General features: G+C 32.3%; 1 protein-coding gene across 5 annotated transcripts; it reads left to right on the top strand.

Annotated features, from left to right (window-relative positions):
* The first annotated feature begins 12332 nt into the window (after positions 1-12332).
* On the top strand, positions 12333-20317 carry LOC106388504 (leucine-rich repeat receptor protein kinase HPCA1). Of its 5 annotated transcripts, none has more exons than XM_013828587.3 (19): positions 12333-12569; positions 12638-12758; positions 12848-12919; positions 13004-13078; positions 16266-16337; positions 16440-16604; positions 16708-16782; positions 16880-16951; positions 17040-17111; positions 17192-17260; positions 17653-17727; positions 17814-17885; positions 17968-18105; positions 18181-18656; positions 18727-18879; positions 18949-19085; positions 19160-19379; positions 19450-19685; positions 19762-20317. In XM_013828587.3, the coding sequence occupies exons 1-19, from the start codon at positions 12482-12484 to the stop codon at positions 20233-20235; spliced, it is 2862 nt and encodes a 953-aa protein (XP_013684041.2). In that variant the 5' UTR covers positions 12333-12481; the 3' UTR covers positions 20236-20317. The 5 variants fall into 5 exon arrangements, with proteins under 5 accessions (XP_013684041.2, XP_048608812.1, XP_048608813.1 ...); XM_048752855.1 differs by having other exon boundaries at positions 12830-12919; XM_048752856.1 differs by having other exon boundaries at positions 12638-12773.
* The last annotated feature ends 5704 nt before the right edge of the window (positions 20318-26021 follow it).

The following is a 26021-nucleotide window of genomic DNA, read 5'->3' as shown; positions in this document are numbered from 1 at the left end:
AGAGAGCGGCGCCGCTAGCTGAGAATTAAAAGCGAAGATATATATGTTTGATTCTGTGCCATGTTTGTGGGTTCACACTTTCTCTTTTCGTATAAATATATTTTCAACTTTAATTTAAAATATTGTTAAACTTTCGAAGTAGATATATGAATCTGCTTAAAATGTTACATATGCCGAGAAAATAAAAATTTAGATTATTTAAATATGATAAGTAGGAAAAAATTATTTTCCTGGTCTGAGTCATGGATTAGTAAGATTTAGAAATTGATTTGAATGCTAGATAGAAAAAGATTGGAGACAAGTGGGGATGAGAAAGAGATAGAGACATCCCCCATATCCCAAATCTGGAGCATTCTAGGAACCAACTCTGTCTCTTTCATATATCCCTTGGTCGCCTCATTTTTACTCTTTAGTAAATCTGTTATCTCTTTTCTTTTTTGCTAAAACATTAATATCATATAAACCGAAAAGAGGAAATCACAGTGTTGTAATCCTAAAGAAACATTTCCAAGGAAAAAAAGAAAAACAAGAAAACATTACAGAGAGATTAACAGAGATTTAAGCATACATGCCTCTGTTTTTTTAAAATGATGTTATGCATCTCACGATAAGTAATCCTAAAAACTGTGTTTGGTGGAATAAGAACATCTGCATCAATAAATTTTGAGGGGATCATAATTTTAATTTTTTATTTTTTTCGTTTGATTTAAAAAAAAAAAAAAGTAAGGGAATCAATCGTGGACCGCCACGTGGCGTGGAATCCACGTTACAGTGATGAACCGAGTTCATCCCAGCGAACCTGCAAGAGACGAGTTCATAAAAATGAGAATATTATAATATATATTTTTTTTGGGAATAGTGTGAATTTGGGCATTGAACCTTCAATGCAGATGCTCTAAGGAGACGGGATCTGAAATTCCGTGAGTTTAAAACATGTTTGTAAGAATTTTTATAAATATTTTTTGCTTAAGTTAGAAGCCTATTTCTGTATAAAAAACTTTTCAAAATTTTAGAGGCCATGACCAATGTTTCAAGTGGATGTGCTTGGTTTCGGCCCTATTTCTAACTCCAGCTATGGTTGATATTTGACTGCGTAACAATTTTCTTCAGGGCTGAGATAATCCTCTATATATTAATTGAGAAGCATTTGAAAAATTAGAACCTTATTTTTGTATTAATTAAAAAAAACCTCAAATTCTACCTGACACTCTAAATGCCTTCTAAATTCAATTTCAAAGAATTCTAGAGCATCTAATATAAAGTATAGTTTAATATAATGGTGTCACATTATTCCATAATTATATAACACTAGAGAACATTATATTAACCTAAAATATAAGAAGTGTGTATTCTTTCCTTAAATAAAAGCCACGAAATTACCTAATATGATTTACATATATATGACAATTAATGATTATGAATAATAAATATTTGATAACAATTTTTGCATCCTTCTTCATTTTTGTTTAAATTTATATTATTAAAAAAAATTAAACAATCACATTAACCATATAATAAAAAAAATTAGATTTTTTGTTATATGTTATATTTTGAATTTTTTAAAATGACTTTAAATTACAAAAATGAGGACACCTTATATGTTATATATATATTTTTTAAAACGACTTTAAAATACAAAAAGAGGACACCTTATATGTTATATTTTTTTTATATGTTAGAATTTTCTTATATGTTATATTTTGAAATTTTTTAAAACGACTTTAAATTACAAAAATGTAAGTTTTCCTTAAGTATACAACTAAAAACATTAAAATGACATGTATCAATTCGATGGTTGATTTGAAAGCTTTCAAAACCATATGGAAGATAAAAGTCAAAATAATTTAACTGTGGAAACAATACTGTTCATTTTTTGAAGAATGTGTTCGAGAGAAAAAATAAAGTTTTTATGTCATAATTTGTTTAATGTCCATTAGAGAATATTTTATTAACCTAAAATATAAGAAGTGTGCATTCTTTCCTTAAATAAAAGTTACAGAATTACCTAATATGATTTACATATATATGACAATTAATGATTATGAATAATAAAGATTTGATAACAATTTTTGCATCCTTCTTCATTTTTGTTTAATTTTATATTATTAAAAAAATTAAACAATCACATTAACCATATAATAAAAAATTAGATTTTTTCTTATATGTTATATTTTGAATTTTTTAAAATGACTTTAAATTACAAAAATGAGGAAACCTTATATGTTATATTTTTTTTTAAAACGACTTTAAAATACAAAAATGAGGACACTTTATATGTTATATTTTTCTTATTTGTTAGACTTTTTCTTATATGTTATATTTTGAATTTTTTAAAACGACTTTAAATTACAAAAATGTAAGTTTTTCTTAATTATACGACTAAAAACATTAAAATGACATGTATCAATTCGATGATTGATTTGAAAGCTTTCAAAACCATATGTAAGATAAAAGTCAAAATAATTTAACTGTGAAAACAATATTGTTCACTTTTCAAGAATGTGTTCGAAGGAAAAAATAAGGTTTTTATGTCATAATTTGTTTAATGTCCACTAGAGAACATTATATTAACCTAAAATATAAGAAGTGTGTATTTTTTCCCTAAATAAAAGCTACAAAATTACCTAATATGATTTACATATATATGGCAATTAATGATTATGAATAATAAAGATTTGATAACAATTTTTGCATTCTTCTTCATTTTGTTTTATTTTATATTATTAAAAAATAGATTTTTTCTTATATGTTATATTTGGAATTTTTTTAAATGACATTAAATTACAAAAATGAGGAATCACTATATGTTATATATATTTTTTTTAAACGACTTTAAAATACAAAAATGAGGACACCTTATATGTTATATTTCTCTTATATGGTAGATTTTTTCTTATATATTATATTTTGAATTTTTTAAAACGACTTTAAATTACAAAAATGTAAGTTTTCCTTAAGTATACGACTAAAAACATTAAAATGACATGTATCAATTCGATGATTGATTTGAAAGCTTTCAAAACCATATGGAAGATAAAAGTCATCATAATTCAACTGTGAAAACAACATTGTTCACTTTTTTCAAGAATGTGTTCGATGAAAAAAATAAAGTTTTTATGTCATAATTTGTTTAATGTCCAATCCGATCAACCCATGATATATTAATTATAGTTTTGTTCCATCATTTTTAATAAAAATTGATCTGATCTATCGGAAAGAAATGATATAATAACAACAAAAAATATTGTATATATATAAATAAAATGATCAAATATATAAAAAAATTTATCGATAATATATAGAAATAAACTTACCCTGCGCAAGGCGCATGTCTTATCCTAGTAATCTGTTATTTGTTATCTTCTTGTCATGATTAATGTTACTATATTTGTTTTAAAACTGCTGAGCTGTCGTCACGAGAAAATGTAGAATTAACGCTAGTAATACCTCGATCTATTCAACCGCGCTAATGTTTGTTTTGATTTATATATATATATATCGAAATTTTGTTAGAACATCTCTAATGTATTATTTCATTTTCTACTCCAAAATAGAATAACTCTAAAATGGAGTTGAGTTTTGCTCCAATGTATTACTCCATTCCTTATTCCAAAATAGAATATTTTTAATATATTATGTTTTATGTTATTAAAAAATTAGTAATATCATCTTTCATTTATGCTATTTGTAAAATAGTCTATTTTCGTATAGTCTATTTTCGTATGTATAATTTTTTATGTTTTATATTATATATCTTTTATATGGTGTTTATTTTTTATTTTTTATATGTATGGTCTTTTATGTTTTATATTATATATATTTTGTTGCATAAAATAGTTCACTAGATGGATATTTATATAATTAAGAAATATTAACAGTAATTTTTATAATATATATAATAAAATAATATTATATATTTATTTATAATAATATTTTATTAAAAGCGAAAATATTTAAATATAAAAGACTTCTTCATTTTGAAGTAATGAGTTGGTTTACTCCATATTTGGAGTAAACATATCTATTATTCCATTTTGGAGTTGATTTTGAAATGAGTTTGTAGATGATTTTACCTCAAAATAGAATTTGGAGTGGGTTGAGAATTTGGAGTGGGTTTTGAAGTAGAGTTAGAGATGACCTTGGAATTAATCAGTAGCAAAGAAAAAAAACACAAAACAAAACAAAGATCGAAGCTTGGGAGGTAATCAATAAAGCTTCAATCTATCAAACAATCCTCATCGCAGACATAGAATCATATAAGGTCGTTCATGAAAGCCAAAATCCACACAGAACAAACTATCAAAAAATAAAAAATTGAGATGGAAGAGAAATCAAGATCGAAAAGGACATGAAGCCATCTAAATTATGACTTTACAGTTTTGATCAGAGATCATAAAGGTCATTGACGATCAAAAACACTTTTAGTCGCAGACGTTCGAAGCTGCAAAGGGGAACAGACGAAGGAAAGTAGGTCAACTCTGGGCCTTTAATCTAAATTAAAGCCCAACCAAAACCATTAAAAATAACACGTAGCCTATGGAGTTGTGACACTTGGCATTTTCCCCTATGGAGAAAAATAGGCCTGGGCATAAAATCCGGAATCCGAAATCCGAACCGAACTCGAACCGAAAAACCCGACCCGTTATCCGACCCGAAACGTAAAAATACCCGAACGGGTCTTGTAGGGTGATACAAAAAATATCTGAACCCGAAGTGTTATTAACCGAATCCGAACCAGTAACCCGAAAAATCCGAAATTAATAGTCAATATAAATATTTTGAAATATATATAAGTATTCCAATTATTAAATTCAATATTTGTGGTAATATTATATATAATAATAAATGTTAAAATTCTAATAAATGCTTTAAGCACACAATTAGTTATAAACAAGTATTTTATAATTTGCTCATTGAAATAAAAAGTCTACTCTCTATAAGGCAATACATATTGTTTACAAATGATGTTTGTTTTCATGCTTGATTTAACATTTTATTGTTATTTTATCAATTTTATATGTGATAGATTAATTTTTATTTAATTTAGATGTTTTTCTTTATGTTTTACTTCAAAAATTTTGTTTTTTATTTTGGTTATATCCGAACCGAACCGATATAACCCGAATCCGTATGATATATGATTACTTTATGGGTTTTATGATGTAATACAATTTTGAACCGAACCCGAAGTGTTATTATCCGAACCCGACCCGTACTAATAAAATTTTAGTATGGGACCTAAAACCGTAAACCCGAAAATCCGAAAACCCGAAAAACCCGATCCGAATGTCAACGGGTACCCGAACGCCCAGGCCTAGAGAAAAAAGCCAACTTCATTGTATAAGATTTTTTGGTTTCTTCTAGTGTATGAAGTTTAGCAAGTATCACATTCTAAGAACCGGTTGTATAGCTACTAATGTATTAGATATAATTATCAGTACCGGTCTTATGCTGATCACTTATTTCTTTTAATAACTATATAAACCGGACATGTTTATTATTAAATCTAATCACTACTTATTAGAAATGGTGGCCAGAACCGGTTACATACGATTATGTTCTGTATGTTAATTGTATATACCTGTTAAATGATGAATTGGAATGTTTAAACATAGATATACCAAGGTTGTTATATTTGATTTATTTAATGATGCAAACTAGATTCTGACATGCGCGGTTGCACATAATTATTTATATTTATATCTATAATTTCATAATTTTAAATTAAAATTTTATGATTTAATAATATTTTATATACTTCGGTTAACGTCAATATTATATTTTTGATTTATTGGTTCTGGTTTGGTTGTGAGTTTTGGTTTTCGGTTGGTTCAGAAAATATAGTAATAATTTGGTTATTTATAAATTTGGGTTTAGTTATTTTGGTTTTTGATTTGATTCAAATAACAATGTTAAAAATGTGATAAAACATTGAGTTCAATTCAAACGTCTCAATCTAAATATGAATATGTAATTTTCTAGACAAATAGAATATACTCTCTTTTCTAGACATCCAAGATTGCCATAGAACAAAACACGAGATTATTTATATTTATATCTATATATTTTTTATATTAAATTTTCGGTTCACATTAATATTGTATTTTTTATTTGTTGGATTTGGTTCGGTTGTAGGATTTTGTTTCGAGTTTTAGAAATATGTCAATAGTTCGGTTTTTTATGAATATGATTTGGTTTTGGTTTAGTTATTTTTGTTTTTATTTTGGTTCAAATAATAATGTTAAGAACCTGATAAAATTTTGAGTTCAATTTGAGCATGTGGGTTTGAATCTGAATATGTAATTGTCGAACATAATTTTGATTTAGGTAGCTATATTTTTGGCTATATTTTTTGAATTTTATTTTGTGTTTTTGAATGTCTTCATATTTTAATTATGCTTAGATAATCGGTATCTAAGGAACAAAGTATCTTTGACTGGCACATCCATGCAGATATTATTATTTTTATGTAAATCAAATTTTAGTTTAGTGGTCTAGTGATTTTTTTTTAGGTTTCTCCTTCTCGTATCTAATCTATTAAAACAGGAGTACATCTCGTATCTAATCTATTAAAACAGGAGTACATATTGTACTTAACTCTGAGTTTTTCTCAAATATTACTATCCCATGCCACTGCATTTAAAACAAATAATTACTCCAAATTACAACTTTTATCTAACCGCATTCCATTTGGCCGGATAGTTCACTTACCAAAAACTTAAACTTTACATTTAATATCTTATGCATTGTAGTTATTGTACATTTATTATAACTGATTTTTTTTTTCAAAAGGTTGCATAGAGATACGATATCCCAATATATATTAAACAAACTGTGGATTTTATTACCTAAAACGTGATTCACTCATAATCTATTTTTCTTAGTTATATATTATCCCTACAATCAAGCATGATTAATTTGAATCCAACCTTCCAGAATATAATTATCAATGGTTAATGAGTTTAAATCAGAATTTATCAAATGGAAATAACTAATCAAACTTGATTCTCTTTATTCGGTCTTAAAGCAAATTTGAAATAACAATATGTAAATTAAAATTTGTCATCAGTAACGATCCAGACTTAATTAACATTAGTGTATGATAGACTTTATTTGTCATCAGTAACGATCCACTATATTTTGATTAAAGTATTATATTGGCCCATTGTAGTTGTTTGTATTAATAGTTTAGATATTATATAAAGAACATATCCATTATCCAATTTGTATTTCATTTAACCAAATTAAATATAAAACCATTTTTAACATTTAATCTATTTTATTAAAATATAGATCAATTTTCAAGTACAAAATAAATAGTCCATTTATATTATATACAATAACTATATATATATATAATTTTTTATATGAGTAACATAAATTTGACATAAAACCAATTAAATTTCAAATAATTAATTACTTATTGTATTACCAATTGTTTTATACGAACTAAAAACACATTTAATACAAACATTAAGATATAAGATCAATACTCCTTTTTAAAACTTTAATAGATATTTAAACATACATTTTTGTTGCCCAAAAATATGTAGTCCATTTATAATATAATATATAAAATTTCAAATTTCAAAATTTTAGATATTAGGGTATGACTACAATATAAGATTAACAACGAAACACAAAAAAAACAAAAATGATTAATAGCTGAATGTATTACTAATCATCTTATTTGTGTTAAACATATATTCAGCACGATAATCTAACCCAACAAAAATCTAATAACATTGACCACATTTATAAAACACAATACTTACTAGGCCTGGGATGGATCCGGATATCCGGAAAATTTAGGGTACCCGGATCCGGATCCGTCGGATCCGTGGATTTAATATTGGAACCGGATTCGTGGTTTCCGGATTTCGAATATCCGTCTCGATATTCTATTACCCGCGGATATCCGGATCCGTAAAAATAATTAAAAATATAAATATTTTTTAAAATACTAAATTTTTTAATATAATACATAAATTAAATATTTATACAAGATTTATAAATATATTTATATATATCTATAATATTGTAAAAACTAAAATATAATATTGTAAGATTAATTCATGTATAAATATTAATATATCAAATATAAATATTAATGAAATTTTAAAATTTAATGTATTTTAAAAATACGGATCCGCATCCGGATATTCAGACCTAAAAATTAAGATATCCAGATCCGGATTCAGTTTGCATGGATCCAAGATTTTACTATCCGAATTCGGATCCGGACACCCGGATATCCCATTTCCGAAGAAGATTTCGGATCGAATCCGGATCTCAGATCTCGGATAATAAGTTCCAGGCCTAATACTTACCAATGGTTTATAGTTTACAATGATTTTACAAGTTAAACAAACACCCGCACGTCTAGTGATATTTTAAAGAACAAAACTTATTTATTGCTGGATAATGCGTTAGAGCTTTCACCTCTAATCTATATTTGGAATCACCTGGATAATGCGTTAGAGCTTTCACCTCTAATCTATACTAGGATAAGACCTGCGCCTTGCGCATGGTAAATTTATATGAAAATTATTTAAGAAATATCGTATGGAAAATAAAATTTATATTATTGATCGAATTTATATTTTTGGCCCTTAAACAATTTTTTAAAAACTTTTTTGTTAATTACATAATTTGTTTACTAATGAACTTATCTCATTTTAAAAAATATTTTAGGTCAAAAAATTATTTATAACATAAAAACCTAACGTTTAGGCCGAAGAATATCATGCCTACTATTTGGTTACAATGGAACTATGTCAGTTCGGTTTTATATCATGATTTAGCAATTTAAAAGTTAATTATGGTTATGAGAAGTTTACGTTTACGTGTCAATCCTATCTATCTTTGATATTTTTCTTCTTTTTGTGTCATTTTGGTTATTGCTCGATATAAATATTGATTTTTGAGTTTATTCTCATTTCTTTCTTTTATTTTGGCCTCAGATTTAGAAAATGTTTAAGATTCAAAATTATTAAAGAGAAACATACTTAGGTTAAGATATGCGCCTTGTGCAGAATAAATATTTTATACTTATTACTTATTTTATATTTTTCTGCATATTATGAAATAATAAAATAATAATTATATGTTAAATACTAAGAAATCAGTTACTATTATGTAATAAATTGACTTGCACATATAAATTAAATGACAGCTCTTGTTTATTCGCAATCATTTTATGATAAATAAATCAAAACAATCAATCTTATCTATCGTATATGATATATAATTAAATTTAAACGATATGAAGTATATATATATGTATATTAACATAAACACCTATTAAAATAAAATTATTTATTTATATAATTTTATTATCGTTGTATCTTATTATAGAAAAAAATTTAAACATTGATCACAAAAGTTTATGTGAGATTTTTAACACTTTTAGCAATTTATACTCGTTTTGAAAAATTCAAAATACAACATATACAACAAAATTTAAATTTTAAACTAATGTAATTGTGTAATTTATTTTAATAATAAAGAATTAAACAAAAATGATAGAAAATATACAGATTATTAGCAAATCTTCATTATTTAAAATCATTAATTACTATATATATCATAATCACATTAGGTAATTCGGTAGGTTTTATTTAAGGAAATAACATATAATAAATTTCAATTTGATAAATGAATTGTCTGTAATGGACATACTATATAATATAATATTCCCTAGCAATTTAATTTTGGACTAACAAAATTCTCAATTGATTTTCAAGCCGCAACGTAAACAAATTAAAATTCTAATTACGTGACAACTCAGCATGATATTTTTTTAATTAGTACAAACTACATGTTCTAAACTTTTTAAATGTTTCTCTATTAATATATAGGGGGTGTTAAACCATTGATCATTAATTTTTAACATAATAATGTTAACAGTTTTAGTAATTTGTCGTTTTTAAAATTCAAAATATAACATATACGAAAAAATCTATATTTTAGTTTTATAGCTAATTTGATTGTTTAATTTATTTTAATAATATAAAATTAAACAATAACGATTGATGAACTATAAATTGTTATCAAATCTTTATTATTAAAATCATTAATTGTCATATATATATTAGTCATATTTGGTAATTTCGTAGCTTTTATTTAAGGAAAGAAAAGAAAATAGTAATTGTATACTTTAATTAATTTTATGATTAGTTTAATGAAAAGTATAATATATACTTAATTGGACCAACATATTTTCTAAGGATTCTGAATTTCATTCTGGTGATGACACGTGTCTACACTTAAAGGTTGTAATGTTTCTCAATTAATATATAATGGATTTGGAATCACGCTTGGCATGAATTAAGCGGTGATGCCAAATCTTGTTTGGTTTGCAACTGATTAAACCATTGGGCTTCCAAATAAGGTAAGTCGGGTCACCCTTGACTTAGAAATGGAATATCTCCTAAACCATTAATCCTTGTGGTGTGGAACCAATTCTCTGTGTGCTCTTGTTGAGTATAGAATTCAGGAAAACCGGTTTCATGGATACATTCCTCTTGATTTTTAAGATATGTTGTTTTGATTGTACCTATGTCCTGGTTGACTTCTTTAGCTTTCTTCAGGTTCATGTTCTCCACTGATTTGCTCCTGGTTCCTTTCTCCTTTTCTGATGATGACTTGACGTCGCCATCATTCTAGATATAAACTTTTTCTTCATCATGGTTTTCATCTCATGCCAAGAAGAAACATATGGCTATTTAGTGTGTCTCCTAGTGTTAGCAATTTGACACCATCCGTCAAGTGCATATCCACATAATGTGGCTGCTACGAAGATACCAAACTCTGCTGTGTAGTTTTTGCATCCATAGACAAACTCCATCTCCTTTTCCCATTTTATGTAAGTATTAAGATCAAACTCCCTATAGAATGGCGGAATCTGTATCAATCTTTTCTTTCCTTCCGATAACTCCCTTGTTGCTTGTTGTTTAGCCTTCGCTTCTTGTTTTCTATAAGATTACATAGAATGTTGCTAGATATTTGATGGGTTTCGTGATCCTAGGTTTATAACTTGAAACCCTAAACCTTCGAGCAACGTTGATGCCACTTGGCGTGGCCTTGGAAAAGAAGACCTTTTGTCAATCAGACTTGAAAGTATGGTGGGCAAAACCTTTACCTTTGAAAGCTCTTGGATGATGGATAATCTTCACCTTGGAGCTATTGATTGCTCTCAGGTTGTTTTGCTACTCTTATGGAACAGGTTCAGCCCTCTTAGTGCAAAAGATGATCCACAGGAGATCACTCTCCTTAGTGTGAAGATTGTTCAAGAAGTACAATGATAGAAGTCTTTTGAAGGAGACAAGATTTTGAAGCCTTAATAATTTGTTTTTATTAAGAGAATGGTTAAGTTTCCATAATGGACTTGCATAATGCATTTAGTAAAGTAAGGCAGATCCTAAAACAACTTGGTTTAAGAAAACCAAATCCTAATCCTAATTCGAATTGGTTTATGAACACCTATCCAAATGGGTTTCCAAAGACAAAATACTAATTCTAATTGGTTTACATGTAGCAAAATACCAATACCCTTTAAATAAAAAAATCGACCCAACTTAAACCAAGCAGGTCGGTCCTTCCACTTTATGGGCCGGTAAAGGCCACATACGACTAACTCCATAATGGGCTCCATCTTCACCAACTTCAGCACGTCCGCTATGTTCTTCAGGCACACTTGGTTGATGAAAATGCTCTTGCTGATCCATTTCTAGTTCCAGATATTCATCTTCCATTTCCAGCTCATTTCTCACCCATGTCGTCTTGACTGGTTCATTTTTCGATCATATCAGATCCCCCAGTCCGTTTTATATCCAAGCAAGTTCGTTGCCATTTCCTGTCTATCGAGGTTCGTCCAGCCCATGTCCTGATTAAATAAGTTTCTCACTGGTATCCGATCCGGTTAGATAGAAGCCGCATCAAGGTCCATAGCCTTCTCTCGGTCCAAGATTTCATGGATCAAGCTTATTAGTTTTCCATAAAGCCCATCAGATCGTGCATTAGCCCATTGTTTATCTGGTTCTTACATAGTCTTCCTACCCTTGAAGTTGAGACCAGATCGTACCACAAATTATACGTTGGAGATAATTAATTTTGTATTCTTTATAACTCACAATATGTTTGCCGTTTGCAGTACGACAACTCATTTGTTTTTTATGTATTGTTCATGATGTGTTCCTTCCCGTTACCCTACCGAATGAAACTTTTCTCAAATCCTTTTATCGGCTATTTCAAGTTGACCAATTTTCTTATGGTCCACTCTGTATATTTTTTTATGTTTCTAATTAAATTGTTTGAAATCCTCCGTTTGTAAACATTATAACCTTTGAGAGCGACTAAGCGAGGCTGTCAATTTTTATTTAAAAATTATTTCATAAATTGTGTAGACCACATGAATTTATCTTTTGAGATACAATAAGAAGCAGTAGAAACATAAAAGAGTTACATTGTCGGACTGAAGATGAGTTCAAGAATCGGTGCCGTCATGCTCCTGATCTTCCTTTTCTTCAAATTTTTTTCTGTTTCTGCTCTTACCAATGGTTTTGACGGTAAGTATAATCAAATAGATGCTGATCACTGTTCACAATATCTGAATTAGTTTGAAATTTTGGTGCAGGTGCTGCATTACAAGCCCTGAAGGCTGAATGGACCAAGCCTCCTAGTAGTTGGGAAGGCGATGATCCTTGTGGAACCAGCTGGGTTGGAATTACATGTATCAGTGACCGCGTCGTGTCAATGTCAAGACTTGTTTTGTATTTATAATTTGTTTCTGCTTCTTCCAATAAACCTCCGCATATTTTTTTGACAGTGTTTTTGCTTGTTGCAGATCACTAGGTAACCTTAACGTGGAAGGAAAGCTTTCGGGGGATATTGCAGCCTTGTCTGAATTGCAGATCTTGTATGTATTTCTTGTTCTTCTTTCTGTTCTTTCCTTACTGACAAATGGATTAATTTTGTTCATCTTATGATCCAATGTTTGCAGGGATTTATCATACAACACTGGATTGACTGGACCACTTCCACCAAATATTGGTGAAGCTAAGAAGTTGAAGAACTTGTAGGCAAACATAAACTTTGAATATGTAGCACAAATTAGTGTAGATTTATAAATTAATATTTGATAAACTAATAAACATGATAAATTAATAAATTTTCTCGGTTCTAAATTAGACCGGCTCAAAATATAACATAAATTGATAAATTTAGTAAGATAATTTTGTTTTTATAGAAAACCTTATGTAAATATATGGTTCCTTTGAAATCATAAATTAATAATTAATATATATACACATTTTTTTATATGTACAAACAAAACATTGTCTTGTTTTCTTATATTTACATTGGCATTATCTTTATTTTTCTAACACTTCACTATATTTTGATTTTATTTTCTAATGTTATATCTAACACATTTTCAATTCTATAAAAAATATTTCATATTCAAAAAATATTATAATAAAATAATATGAAATTCAAATTTCTAAAATTTAGTAACATCATGTTCATTTTTGTATTGATTCAACATCTAAACCTAATATCTGGATACAACATCTAGATGTTGCAACTAAATATTTTTCATTTTTATAATTAGTATTTGCATCCATTGTTTTTTTATAATAGCATTTGAATTAGTAGTTAAAAAACTAAAAACTACACGAAAATGAGTTATTGTGAGAAGTTTTGAGACAAAAATTATTGGTCACAAATCTGTGACATAACAAATACATTGCTATTTTATTAGGTCACAATTTGATATCACTCAAATTATCATAAGAAGTGAATTACTCTCTCAAATAAGAGGTTCAGTTGTAGTACTTAGAGATCAAATCCACATAGAGCCAGAGAACCTAATAAATCTAATCAAATTTGTTAAGCTAGGTTGTTTAATGATTTAAATGTAAAGTTGCAGGTTTGTGAGCAAATGATTGCTCGATTGATTGATTGGGGTTTTGGTACTTATATGGAAATAGCTAGACTTAGGGTTTTTATTCAGGTGTTGAGATTATAATCCTACAGATTCCTAATAAGTTGTATGCATGATATTATAGAGCTCAACACTTAATAACAAACCATTAGGCTTTCGCTTTCTAGGTTTGTCTATTGACCAGTGTCGATCGAGTATTCTATAGGAATATCGATCGATACACTTGTTGAAACGTCGACCAATTATTCGTTGGAATATTGATCGACGCTCTTGGTCAAGCGTTAATGCGCGGATTGAATATGCTCACTAAGTTTCCTAGATCAGCTCTCACATACTCTACCAATCTTAGCTCAGTTAGGATGAATTCAGGGTGAGATGCAAGCTATCGCTTATGTCTACAACTCCTAGGGCAAATTCTAGGTAGCTAATCTAGAAACAAGCATTAATGACAATCCTAAAGATGAATATCACAACTTAGCAATCTATAGTTGGGGCTAATCCCTTATAACCTATTTAAACCCTAAATCTAACAAGAGAACTACTCAGACATGGCTAAACAATTCATAACAACAATAAGGTATGAAAACTGTATTAGATAAATAGATAGATATTAATGGAGTTCCAATCACAAATCTCTTTGGATCTTCTCTCCAATCTACTAAAAATCCTAGAAAATCTTTGCTGTGAAAATAATAAAACAACAAAGCACACTTTGCATCTAACATGTTGGCAAAGCTTATATAATTAGGTTAAAACTCGTCAGGGGTAATCTTGTAAATAGGTAAAGACTTAGGCTCTAAGCCGGCTGTGACCAAACGAGCTTTCTGCGCGCTTCGCTGTCGATCGATGTCAAAATGTGAACATCAATCGATTATTCTTCCTCAGTGTCGACCGATGGTCGTGCTCGATGGTCATCTCGGGTGCTTACTCCAAATATCTCCAAAATGCTCCAAAATCATCACTTTCCTCCAAATCACTTCTGATCCTATAAATATATTAAATAGACTCTACAATATAATAATTAGTAGTTAAAACACTTATAAACCATGGGTAAAAGTGAGTCAAATCCATGGTCTATCACCATTTAGTAATTCTTTCATCAAAAAATGGTGACATTCTAAGTTGTAACCAAATTTTGTCACAGTTTGTCACATTAGTGTGGCGGAAATAGCCAACAAAACAATTGTGAGGTCTTTATGACAAAGTTTGCCCTAACTAGTTTTGACAAATTTGTGGACGGTTCATAAAAATGTTAATAATGAATTAATAATAATATTTCAATAAATATATTTAAAATAAATTTTGTAATTTTTGCAAGAAATTTACTTTTGCAGTTTTGACTGAAAAACACAATTTGTAATTTCGGTGAAAATTGTGATTTTAAGGTTTGAACGGAAAAACCTAATTTCACGGTTTGGTGGAAAACTCTATTTCTAGTTTTGGCGGAAAATTTTGATTTATCGGTTTCGGTGAAAAAACTTGATCTTCTGGTTTCCGCACAAAAACGTGATTTTGCGATTTTAGGAGGAAAGACTAGTTTTGATGTTTTGGCAAGAAAACCTGATTTTACACTTTTGACAAGAAAACATAATTTCTGATTTTGGTGGGAAAAGTCAATTTTTTGTTCTAGTGGAAAATGTGATTTTCTAGTTTTGGCAGAAAGATCAATTTTCGGTTTCGATGTGAAAACTCGATTTACCGATTCCAAATGAAAAGCTCGACTTTCCTGTATTGGTAGGAAAATTCAATTTTTTTTTTGTTTTGGTGGAAAAAACTAGATTTTGCCGTTTGGCAGAAAATGTAGTTTTGACAGAAAACTCGATTTTCTGGTTTTGGCCGAAAATTTTGATTTTTCAGTTTCTGTGAAAAAACCTGATTTTTAGTTTTCCTGAAAAACTTGATTTTGTAATTGAAAATATTATATAATAATCATCATGATTAATATAATTAATTTTTATAATTGTATTGAAGGGTGTTTAAGTCTTTTTAATTTTGAGATACAAATGTAGCATCCATATGCAATATCTAAATGTTGATAAATAGTATTCAAACAAACAACATTTGAATATTGTCATCTAAATGCACTGTCTGCATACAAAAACGAACATGTAAATGAATATAACATAAACTTAATTATTTTCTTAGTTTAGAAGTAAAAACACTCTAAAATAAAAAATTTAAAAACAATTTTTTTTGTAAATTGATAACTATAAATTAATAAAATGTTATGATTCAGTACTATTAATTTATAGAGTTTTTGTTAGTGTATATTTCTCCTTGTCTTATTTCCTATTTTAGCTAACTCTGTTTTACTCTCCAGGATCCTTGTAGGATGTAGTTTCACTGGTCAAATCCCTGAGTCCATTGGAAAATTAGAACAACTTATATATCTGTAAGATTTGGTTTGTCTCTTTTTTTGTTTTTTTTAATCCAATTTTCACTCTCAAACCTCTCTAAAGCCATCAGTATTAATTTGTGTGTTTCCTCGATACAGATCCCTAAATTTAAATCAATTCAGTGGAACAATTCCGGTTTCCATTGGACGGTTATCGAAACTATATTGGTTTGATATAGCTGACAATCAGATTGAGGGAACGCTTCCAGTTTCTAATGGGACTTCTTTACCTGGACTTGATATGCTTCTTGAAACTAAGCATTTGTATATATAATCTCAAATCTTTCGATCTTTAACTTCTTAGGTGTGTAATCACTCGTTTTAGTATATACTATTTAGTCTGACTGTCCTTCACTTTCTCCATCAGCCATTTTGGAAAAAACAAGCTTTCGGGCCATATCCCAGAAAACCTTTTCAGTTCCAAAATGACTTTGATACATGTGTAAGCTTCATGTTACTTATGAAAGATGAGAGTTTGCACAATCTGAGACTTGTAACTAAAAAAATGACTACATTTTTTTGTTTTGTTTGATCCATAGGCTATTCGATGGGAACCAATTCACGGGAAAAATCCCGGACACACTCAGCCTCGTTAAGACGTTGACAGTGTTGTAAGTAGTAAAGCTTTGTTCAAATTTTTTATTTATCTCACATGGCCACATTGTTTATTCTCATACTATGCTTCACTCTCCATTACAGACGCCTTGATAGGAATAAACTAACTGGCAATATTCCTACAAGTCTTAATAATCTCACAAGTCTTCAAGAACTGTAAGTGAACAACTAAAGTTGTGTTCTGTGTTTGTAGATATAAATAGAAAATGGTAGAGTTTGAGTTGAATTAATTTCAGGTACTTGGCCAACAACGAATTTACTGGTACTCTTCCAAGTCTAACTAGTTTGACCAGTCTCTACACATTGTAAGTTTTTTTTTTTGAATAAAAGGCTTACACATTGTAAGTTTTTTAGAATATATAATTAATTCAACTCAAACTCTACGCCATTTTTCAATGTAAAACTCTATTTTTTTTCCAAAATAGAATAAAAGAGAATATAGAGTAAAAATGCTCTAACCCAACTCTATTTTTCATTTCATAATAGAATAATGAACAAACAAAAAATAAGTTACTCCATTTATGACGTAAACTACATTACAAAATGAGATATGAAGTTGGGTTGTACCATTTTTTACTCTATACTCCATTTTTACTCCATTACGGAGGAAAAAAAGGAGTAGGGTTGGAGATGCCCTTATCGAGCCTTCATAATCAATCAATCTAATGCCATGATGTGATTTTTTTTTATATAACAGAGATGTGAGCAATAATACTTTAGAATCATCACCTATACCATCATGGATCTCTTCATTACGCTCCCTGGCAACATTGTATGAGAATTTCCCTTATATCTCTCTTCTTCTTCTTGATCTCCAAGTGTATATTCTCTAAGAACAAATGGCCTTCTCCTTTTCAGAAGGATGGAAGGGATCAAACTTAATGGTTCGATATCAAATTCATTTTTCAGCCCTCCTCAGTTACAGACCGTGTAAGTCAAACAATATATGAAACAGAAAATCAACTCATGGTGTGAGATGAGATATGTACTTCTTGTGCTTTTTGACTTGCAGTATCCTAAAGAAAAATCAAATAGATTCAACGTTAGACTTTGGTGCCAGCTTCAGCAACCAGTTGGAGTTTGTTAATTTACAATACAACAACATAGATGTTTATAAACAACCATCTTCTAACACACGCATCCAAGTAATGTATGTATCCTGATCAGAAATCAAAATGTTTTTTTTTTATCAATTGTTTGCTTATGTCTGTTTATATATCTACAGGTTGGCAGATAATCCAGTGTGCCAGGAGTTGGGTAACAGGCCAAGTTACTGCTCAGCAATCCAACCAAATACCTCATATTCTACAATCCCACCTGCATGCCTTCCGTGTGATCAGGGCAGGGAAGCAAGTCCCTCGTGCCGCTGCGCGCATCCAATCATAGGAACACTCTACTTTGGTTCTCCTTCCTTCTCAGGGTTGTTCAACTCCACCAACTTCGAAATTCTCCAGAAGGCTATAGCAGATTTCTTTAAGAAATTGAGTTATCCTGTGGACTCTGTAGCCATCAGAAACATAAGAGAGAACGCTACCGATCATCAGCTTCTAATAGATCTCTTAGTCTTTCCATTGGGCAGAGAGAGTTTTAATGAGAGTGGAATGTCACTTGTTAATTTTGCCTTTAGCAATCAGACTTACAAACCTCCTCCTAGATTTGGCCCTTACATATTCAGAGCCAATCCTTACAACCAATTCTCTGGTATGATCAACACACGCAGTCAAACAGAATCTGTATTGATCAATATGGCTCAGTTATTTTTTTGCCACAGATAGAGGAGGTCCCAGCTCATCAAACATGGGCATTATAATCGGAGCAGCAGTTGGCGCTGTGGTTCTTCTGTTGTTGTTAACTTTAGCTGGGGTTTACGCTCTCAGGCAAAGGAAGAGAGCAGACAAAGCAACTGATCAAAACAATCCTTTTGGTAAGTTTACTACAAAAGATTTGTCCCTTAAGACTTAAAATGCTTACATCTTCATTTTGTATGTTTCAGCCAAGTGGAGTACGAGCAAGAGCAGTATTGATGCTCCGCAGCTAATGGGAGCAAAATCTTTTACTTTTGAAGAGTTGAAGAAATGTACAGAAAACTTTTCAGAGGCAAATGATGTTGGGGGTGGAGGTTATGGCAAGGTTTGTGTCTTTGCAATGGAATCAATTCAAATGATACATACATGGCCTTCGTTGAAATTCTGATGGTGAAACAGGTTTACAGAGGGATTCTTCCCTCTGGACAACTCATAGCCATCAAAAGGGCTCAACAAGGATCTTTGCAAGGAGGCTTGGAGTTCAAAACTGAGATTGAACTTCTTTCTAGAGTCCATCATAAGAATGTTGTCAGACTTTTGGGCTTCTGTTTCGATAGAAGGGAACAAATGCTGGTGTACGAGTACATTCCAAATGGATCTCTTAGAGACAGTCTATCAGGTTATATACCAAACCTCTGTCTTTGCGGAATTTCTGCCAGTTTTGGGTGCTGAATTTTGTAATAATGCAGGTAAGAGTGGGATTAGACTTGATTGGACAAGAAGGCTTAAAATAGCACTTGGTTCAGGGAAGGGTCTAGCTTATCTTCATGAGCTTGCTGATCCTCCAATTATACACAGAGACATCAAATCAAACAATATATTACTTGATGAAAATCTTACTGCTAAGGTTGCTGATTTCGGCCTCTCCAAAATTGTGGGAGACCCTGAGAAAACACATGTGACAACACAGGTGAAAGGAACTATGGTGAGTAGCGAATCAATCATAATATTTCAATATCTTTCTCATATATTTTTAATATAAAAGTACTCTCTGTAATTAGGGATACTTGGATCCTGAGTATTACATGACAAATCAGTTGACTGAGAAGAGTGACGTGTATGGGTTTGGTGTGGTGATGCTTGAGCTGTTAACCGGTAAAAGTCCAATAGAGAGAGGTAAATACGTGGTGAGAGAGGTGAAGACGAAGATGAACAAGACCAGAAGTTTGTATGACCTCCAAGAACTGATGGACACTACAATCATCGCAAGCAGCAGCAACCTTAAAGGGTTTGAGAAGTATGTAGATTTGGCTCTGAGATGCGTGGAGGAGGAAGGAGTGAATAGACCATCCATGGGTGAGGTTGTCAAAGAGATTGAGAACATAATGCAGCTTGCGGGTTTAAACCCGAACGTTGATTCAGCATCTTCTTCGAGAACGTACGAGGAAGCTATCAAAGGATCCGGTGATCCTTATGGAAAGGACTCGTTTGAGTACAGTGGGAATTTCCCAGCTTCAAAGCTCGAACCCCAATGATCGGTTGTGTTATTTTCAAATATTTTGTAACTGACGTAATACTTCAAATGTCTGAATTTGCATGTTTTGTTTTTGTTTCCCACCTAGAAAATTGCTGGAATAGACCACAAGGTATAAAAAAAAAAATCTAATATGAACCTCTTGTTTTACTATTTAAAAAATGAGTAAAAAAATACAAATAGGAAGAAAGGACCATAAAACCTAAGAACTTTAACTTATTTACAAACTCAATCATCCAAACCAACCAACCCAACCCCACTTTCTAACCCTAAATTCCAAATCTCTCAGTTTCGATTTCGAAACTCCCATAACCAACCACGATCTCATCCCTCTATCTTTCCTCTCAAATTCCTCTAATCAGTAATTAAACTCAGATTCAAGCATCAATCATATTAAATCTCATCTCCATCTCCAATTTTGTGTGAGACATCCAGCAATGTCGCCAAAAACTCGACTCACCGGAAAGAAGAAGAAGGAAGGAGCGCCAGAGAAGAAGAGCGACTCACCGGCGAGGAAAAACACAGGTGCGGCGGAAAATAAGAAGAACAACGCCACCGTAAAGAGAAGAGAAGTGGCAGCGGAAAAGAGGAGACGCCGTGAAGAAAGAGAGAGACGCAGCGAAGAAGAATAGTGAACTGGCGGAGAAGAAGAGTGAGGCCGCAGAAAAGAAGAGAAAGCAAGAAAGTGGTGTCAACGGTGGGTCCCCCTCGAATCCAACCAAGTGGGTTTGGAACCGCGTGAGAGAAGCGGCAGCATCTCCACCGGACCGTCAAGGCTGTCATTCCCTGGCACCATCAACGAAATTGTCTTCGCAGCCCGATAATGAGGCTACGGCAAGCCCAACGCTTTGGAGTCAGCCCCAAAAATCACCTAGTCAAGCACCTACTGAGGTGGGGAATCCAGGTAACCTCCAGTAACCTCACTTTCAGTTTCAAACTCTTCCATAAAGAGTCATTCACATCGTGTAGAAGACAATGATGAGGAGAATGGATATAACAACAGATATTCACGCACACCCGAGGCTGCTATTGACAATGACGCGCAAAGATCGGTAAACAAGTCAATTGAAAATTGTTTTGGAAATTATTATGACAGGGTTGAACTAAAAAATAAGTAGAAATTATATATGTAGTGTATCATCTAGTGCATTTAAAAGACTGAAACTAGTTCAACTAGTAATAATATGTTATAAAAACAGATTCAGTAGAACTAGTATAACTAGTACAACCATGCTATTTATAACGGCAAATCAACATGTTCATACGTCAACAAGATCGAACGGTCCCGATCAGTATACGAACTCTATGGTTGGGCAATTCATACGTCAACAACAAAAACATTCAAATTCGATACACAAACTTATTAATAATGGCTTTTGCATACATTGATCCGATTTTTGTTGGTAAAACGTTATAGAAAATTGGATGTCCGTTATATGTTGCTTACGTGTTTTATAGTGTAGTACGTGGTATTAAGTGAATATTATGTGGTAATTATTCATTTTATCAGGCATAAAAAACAGTAAGAAAACAACATCGTTTAGGAAGGAAAGCAAATAAAAATCTGCAACTTTCAGCTTCTTCTCTTTTGAGTTTTGATATACCATACATTATACCACTTTTAGACCATGATATATAGTTGTTTTAGAGTCTAGTATATGTTTTTGGAGTCCGTTTTAGAGTATTTTCAGGTTTAGGTACGTTCTAGAAAACTTTGGTGATTTTGGAGCCTTTGAGGTGTAGAACTGCACAGATGCATCAGATGTTTATCTATGGATAGATACTTTACCACGGTGAGATTAAGCTGATGTTTTTGATACAAGATATATATTTGATTTATCTTTTCAATGCCACCGGTTTGAGGTCAATCCGCATTCTGTAGCAGAAGTTATGCCCGTTTTACTGAAGAGTGGTACGTCTGCCTCGCAAGAGGAAGCTGTCGAAGATATGAAGGAATGTCGATCGATGACACAGCTTTGCTGTCAATCGACGGAGATCCAAAAATACTGGACAAGTATATTTGAAGACCGACTTATGCCCAGAAGTCACAACAACTTACCAGAATGCCGATAAACGACTCAGAACCCTATTTATGTGTTTTTAAGCCATAGTTGACGGCTACGCTTTCTTTACATATTTTTTTCTTAGTTTATGTTAGGAAAGAAGAGAGTAACTCCTTTAGAGTCCTCTTGGAACTCTTTTGTTTTTCATATTTCTTTCTATTTTATATATATTCATCTATGATTTTCTGTGACAACTATCAGGTGTGAATAGATTCACCTGCTAGATCTAGGTTTTCTAGGGTTTTGATGTTCTTCTGAAATATAGATATGCTAGGGTGCTTTAATAGATTATTTAATAGGATTGTTCTTACTGCTTGTTTCTAGAGTAATTAACTAGAAACATGATCATAGGATAGTTAGGCGCACGCGACAGCTGGTCTACTACTTGACTTGAGTCTTGTTGAGCTAGGTTGCTAAGTGCATGCGAAAGCTGATTTAGATAACTTAGTGAACAAATCGAATTGGCTCTTAACGCTTTTCTGGAACGAGTGTTGATCGACACTCACTCTATAGTATCGATCGGCGCTCGTTCATAAGTTCGCATGCAACAACTGGAATCACATGGTTCCAGGCATCTGTTAGTAAGCGCATGCGAGAGCTGGTTTACTTACTTATATGAATTCGAGTTCTAGGATCAACCCTTAGCATTTATTGATAAAGTCATGATAACCTGATTGAAACCCTAAGTCTGGCAACCCTCCTTCCATCAAACAACTCATCAATCAACTGAACAACTACCTTGTTCACCATGTTTACTTTATTTATTGTTTTCATAATTGTTTGCCTACTGTATTGAGTTTATTGTGTGTTCATGCTCCCTGTGAATTTGATCCCCAATTACTACCACTGAACCTCTTATTTGAGAGAGTAAAGTCACTCCTTAGGGTAATTTGAGTGACATCAAATTTGGCGCCGTTGCCGGGGAGCATTGGATCGCCATTAGACTCAGTTGGTTTGATTTAATCTAGGTTTTTCTATATTAGTTTATTAACATAAAATAAATTCTTCTGTTCAGGTACATACATATTAGTACCATGAAAAACTATGATGAGAGGATATTTGGGTTCTTCAAAGAAGGAGCATGCTAATTCACGCACGATCCGTAAGTCTAGGAGCAGCAGCGATCGACAACTTTAACCAAGCACCTTACTACACTGTTCATCCCATGCCGAACGATACTATTTATCCAACAATGTTTACTCCAACACTGTTCATCCTGGTACTATTCATCCGGCGCCGAATGGGATGGAGACAGAGAATATCGAAGTACTCATACTGAGTTTTGATGAAAATGGGTTCTTACGAGACGAAGAAGGCCGCATTCGCAACAGCGCATGACAACTGATTAATGCACATGATGCTGTAATCCCTTATGTGATTGTTGCTGCAGAGATGAATGACTTTGATCTGAGCCGCGAATGGTATGATTGGGTAGGTCAAGACCCCTTACATGGTCTTCCTCATGAAGATCCTAGAAACCACATCAAGGAGCTTGAGAAGTTAGCCTCAGAGAGCGAGCAATGATGTATATGTAGACCACACACATTCTCTGCAAGATTTTCCCTCACTTTCTCTTAGGGGGTGCATTTAGCTTGTTCAGTCAACTGCAGCAAGGATCTCTAACCTGTTGGGAGGACATTAAAAATGCCTTCCTCATCAAATTATTCAGAGAAGCTGCAGCAACTCGACATAGAAAGCTTGATTATATGTTGGACAAGATGATTGATGATCAGGAGAGGGAATTGATGTCTAGTTTCAGTCAGATGTTGGGTGTTGTCTACAATTAGCAGAAAGGAGAATTTGAAACCATGAGCACTCACATCAAGAAACCAGACATTCAGGTTCAACAAGCAGATGATGCTACGGCTTCAGCATCAATCAACACCATCATCACCTTAACATCGATCGACAATACCACCTCAACATCGATCGTGTCGATCGACACAATCTCTTATTCTTGATAGACACCACTTGAAATCCCTGAAGGTTCGAGGTTTCCTCAGGACATTACAGACTCGACACCAGAGAGCATCGATATACCAAGCAGCTATCTTTCCTTAGATGTAAACAGAGAGATCACTATGGAAGATTTCTTGGAGCTAGAAGAATTTTTGGATCTAGAGGAGGGAGAAAATCTTGAAGATTGGGATATTGATAAATAGATCACTATGGAAGATTTCTTAGAGCCATAGGATTTCTTGAAGTTAGAGGATAAAGCACAACCTTGAGATTTGGGCCATGACTCGAAGATAAAGCTTTATGACGATCATCACACTACAAGAAGAGATCTGGAAACTTCTCCAAAGGCCAGCATCGATCGACACCGCCAACCCAACATCGATCGACCCCGCCCACCTGATACCGATCGACATCCACCTAATGATATCGATCGACACCCATCGTTGGACGACCTGCCAAGGTCACAGTTGGGCTGAAAGTAGTTGAGGAGAGAATGCACACGTCTACGACCTCACACCTTGCTGTCCCCGAACATCCGAGACCACCTATATGCACAGAAGAAGCTGCTGGGTTTCACAAAAGAGTCAAGAGGATACATGACCATGTGAAGTTTGTGGTCCCATGCATTGTATTTGAAGTTGAATCTCCTATTCCAACAAATAGAAGCGTGCATCTAGGTTCTTACATTGGGAAATTTGATGATCATATGTATGCACTAGTTTTTGAGAGAGGGTTGAGACATATAAGTGACGTCGACACAGCCCCAACAGAAACAACATCGATCGACACTACCACTTCATCGTCGATCGACATTGGACGTGTATCAGATCAGAAGGAGTTTGAAGTGTGTCGAAATCTTTTTGATAGAGGCACCACCACACGACCAGACAAGTCTGGGGGGAAAGAAGAGGAAGAACTGGAAGAAGAGGAAAAGGACCTAGGGCGGTCCTCAGTTATCATTGATTCCTCACTTCTCACAGCCATTCGCAAAGCTTCAAGCACTCCTTATTGCTGAGATGATAGACAAAGGAGAAGAGTCTGTGGAGGCTTTCACAAAAAAAATGATAAAGCTTCAAAGAGTAGACATTGAGACTTTTGTTGGAGCAAGTTCTCATCCGGTCTGAATCAGATCTCCAGAAGTTAAGCTAGTGGCTGAAAATAAGCGCTGAGTAAGAGGCAACCCACTGATAGGTAAGTAAAAAAAATAAGATGAACAATGTCGAACGACACTATAGCAGAGTCGTCGATCGACACTATAGCAGTGTCACTGTTCATAAAAAGATCCAAGGAAGAGGAGTTGATATACCAGCAACGATTGACGACAACTGGCCATTATCGATCGACAAAGCATCACGAGTATCGATCGATTGCCACTTAACTGTGCCGATCGACGCTCACCATCAGCGAGCATGTATACTGTTTTCCTTGTTAAATTGTGTCTTTATGATTTATTTTCCCACCAATCTTATATTGTATAACAGTGGGGACAATGTTATTTAAGTCTGGAGGAGGTTCTACTGATATGATATTGTGTTTTGTTTTGAGCTTTAGTTTTATATGTTTTATTGAGTCAAGATGGAGGATAATGAACTTTTTCAATTTTACTTACTTTTTAACCATTCTCTAGTACCATTCTTTGAAATTATTGATTGTAGCGTGTACTAAATGGAAATACCAAAGTGGATCACCTGCCAATAATATTCACGCTAGCTGAAAAAATCTGAAGGAACCAAAGTTGGCCTTCAACCTTAATCAACTTACCTTT

Source organism: Brassica napus, chromosome C3 (genome assembly GCF_020379485.1).
Source record: "Brassica napus cultivar Da-Ae chromosome C3, Da-Ae, whole genome shotgun sequence".
NCBI classification, from domain to species: Eukaryota; Viridiplantae; Streptophyta; class Magnoliopsida; order Brassicales; family Brassicaceae; genus Brassica; species Brassica napus.
The sequence above is the reverse complement of the archived record's forward strand: the minus strand, read 5'-3'. Positions and strand labels throughout refer to the sequence as shown.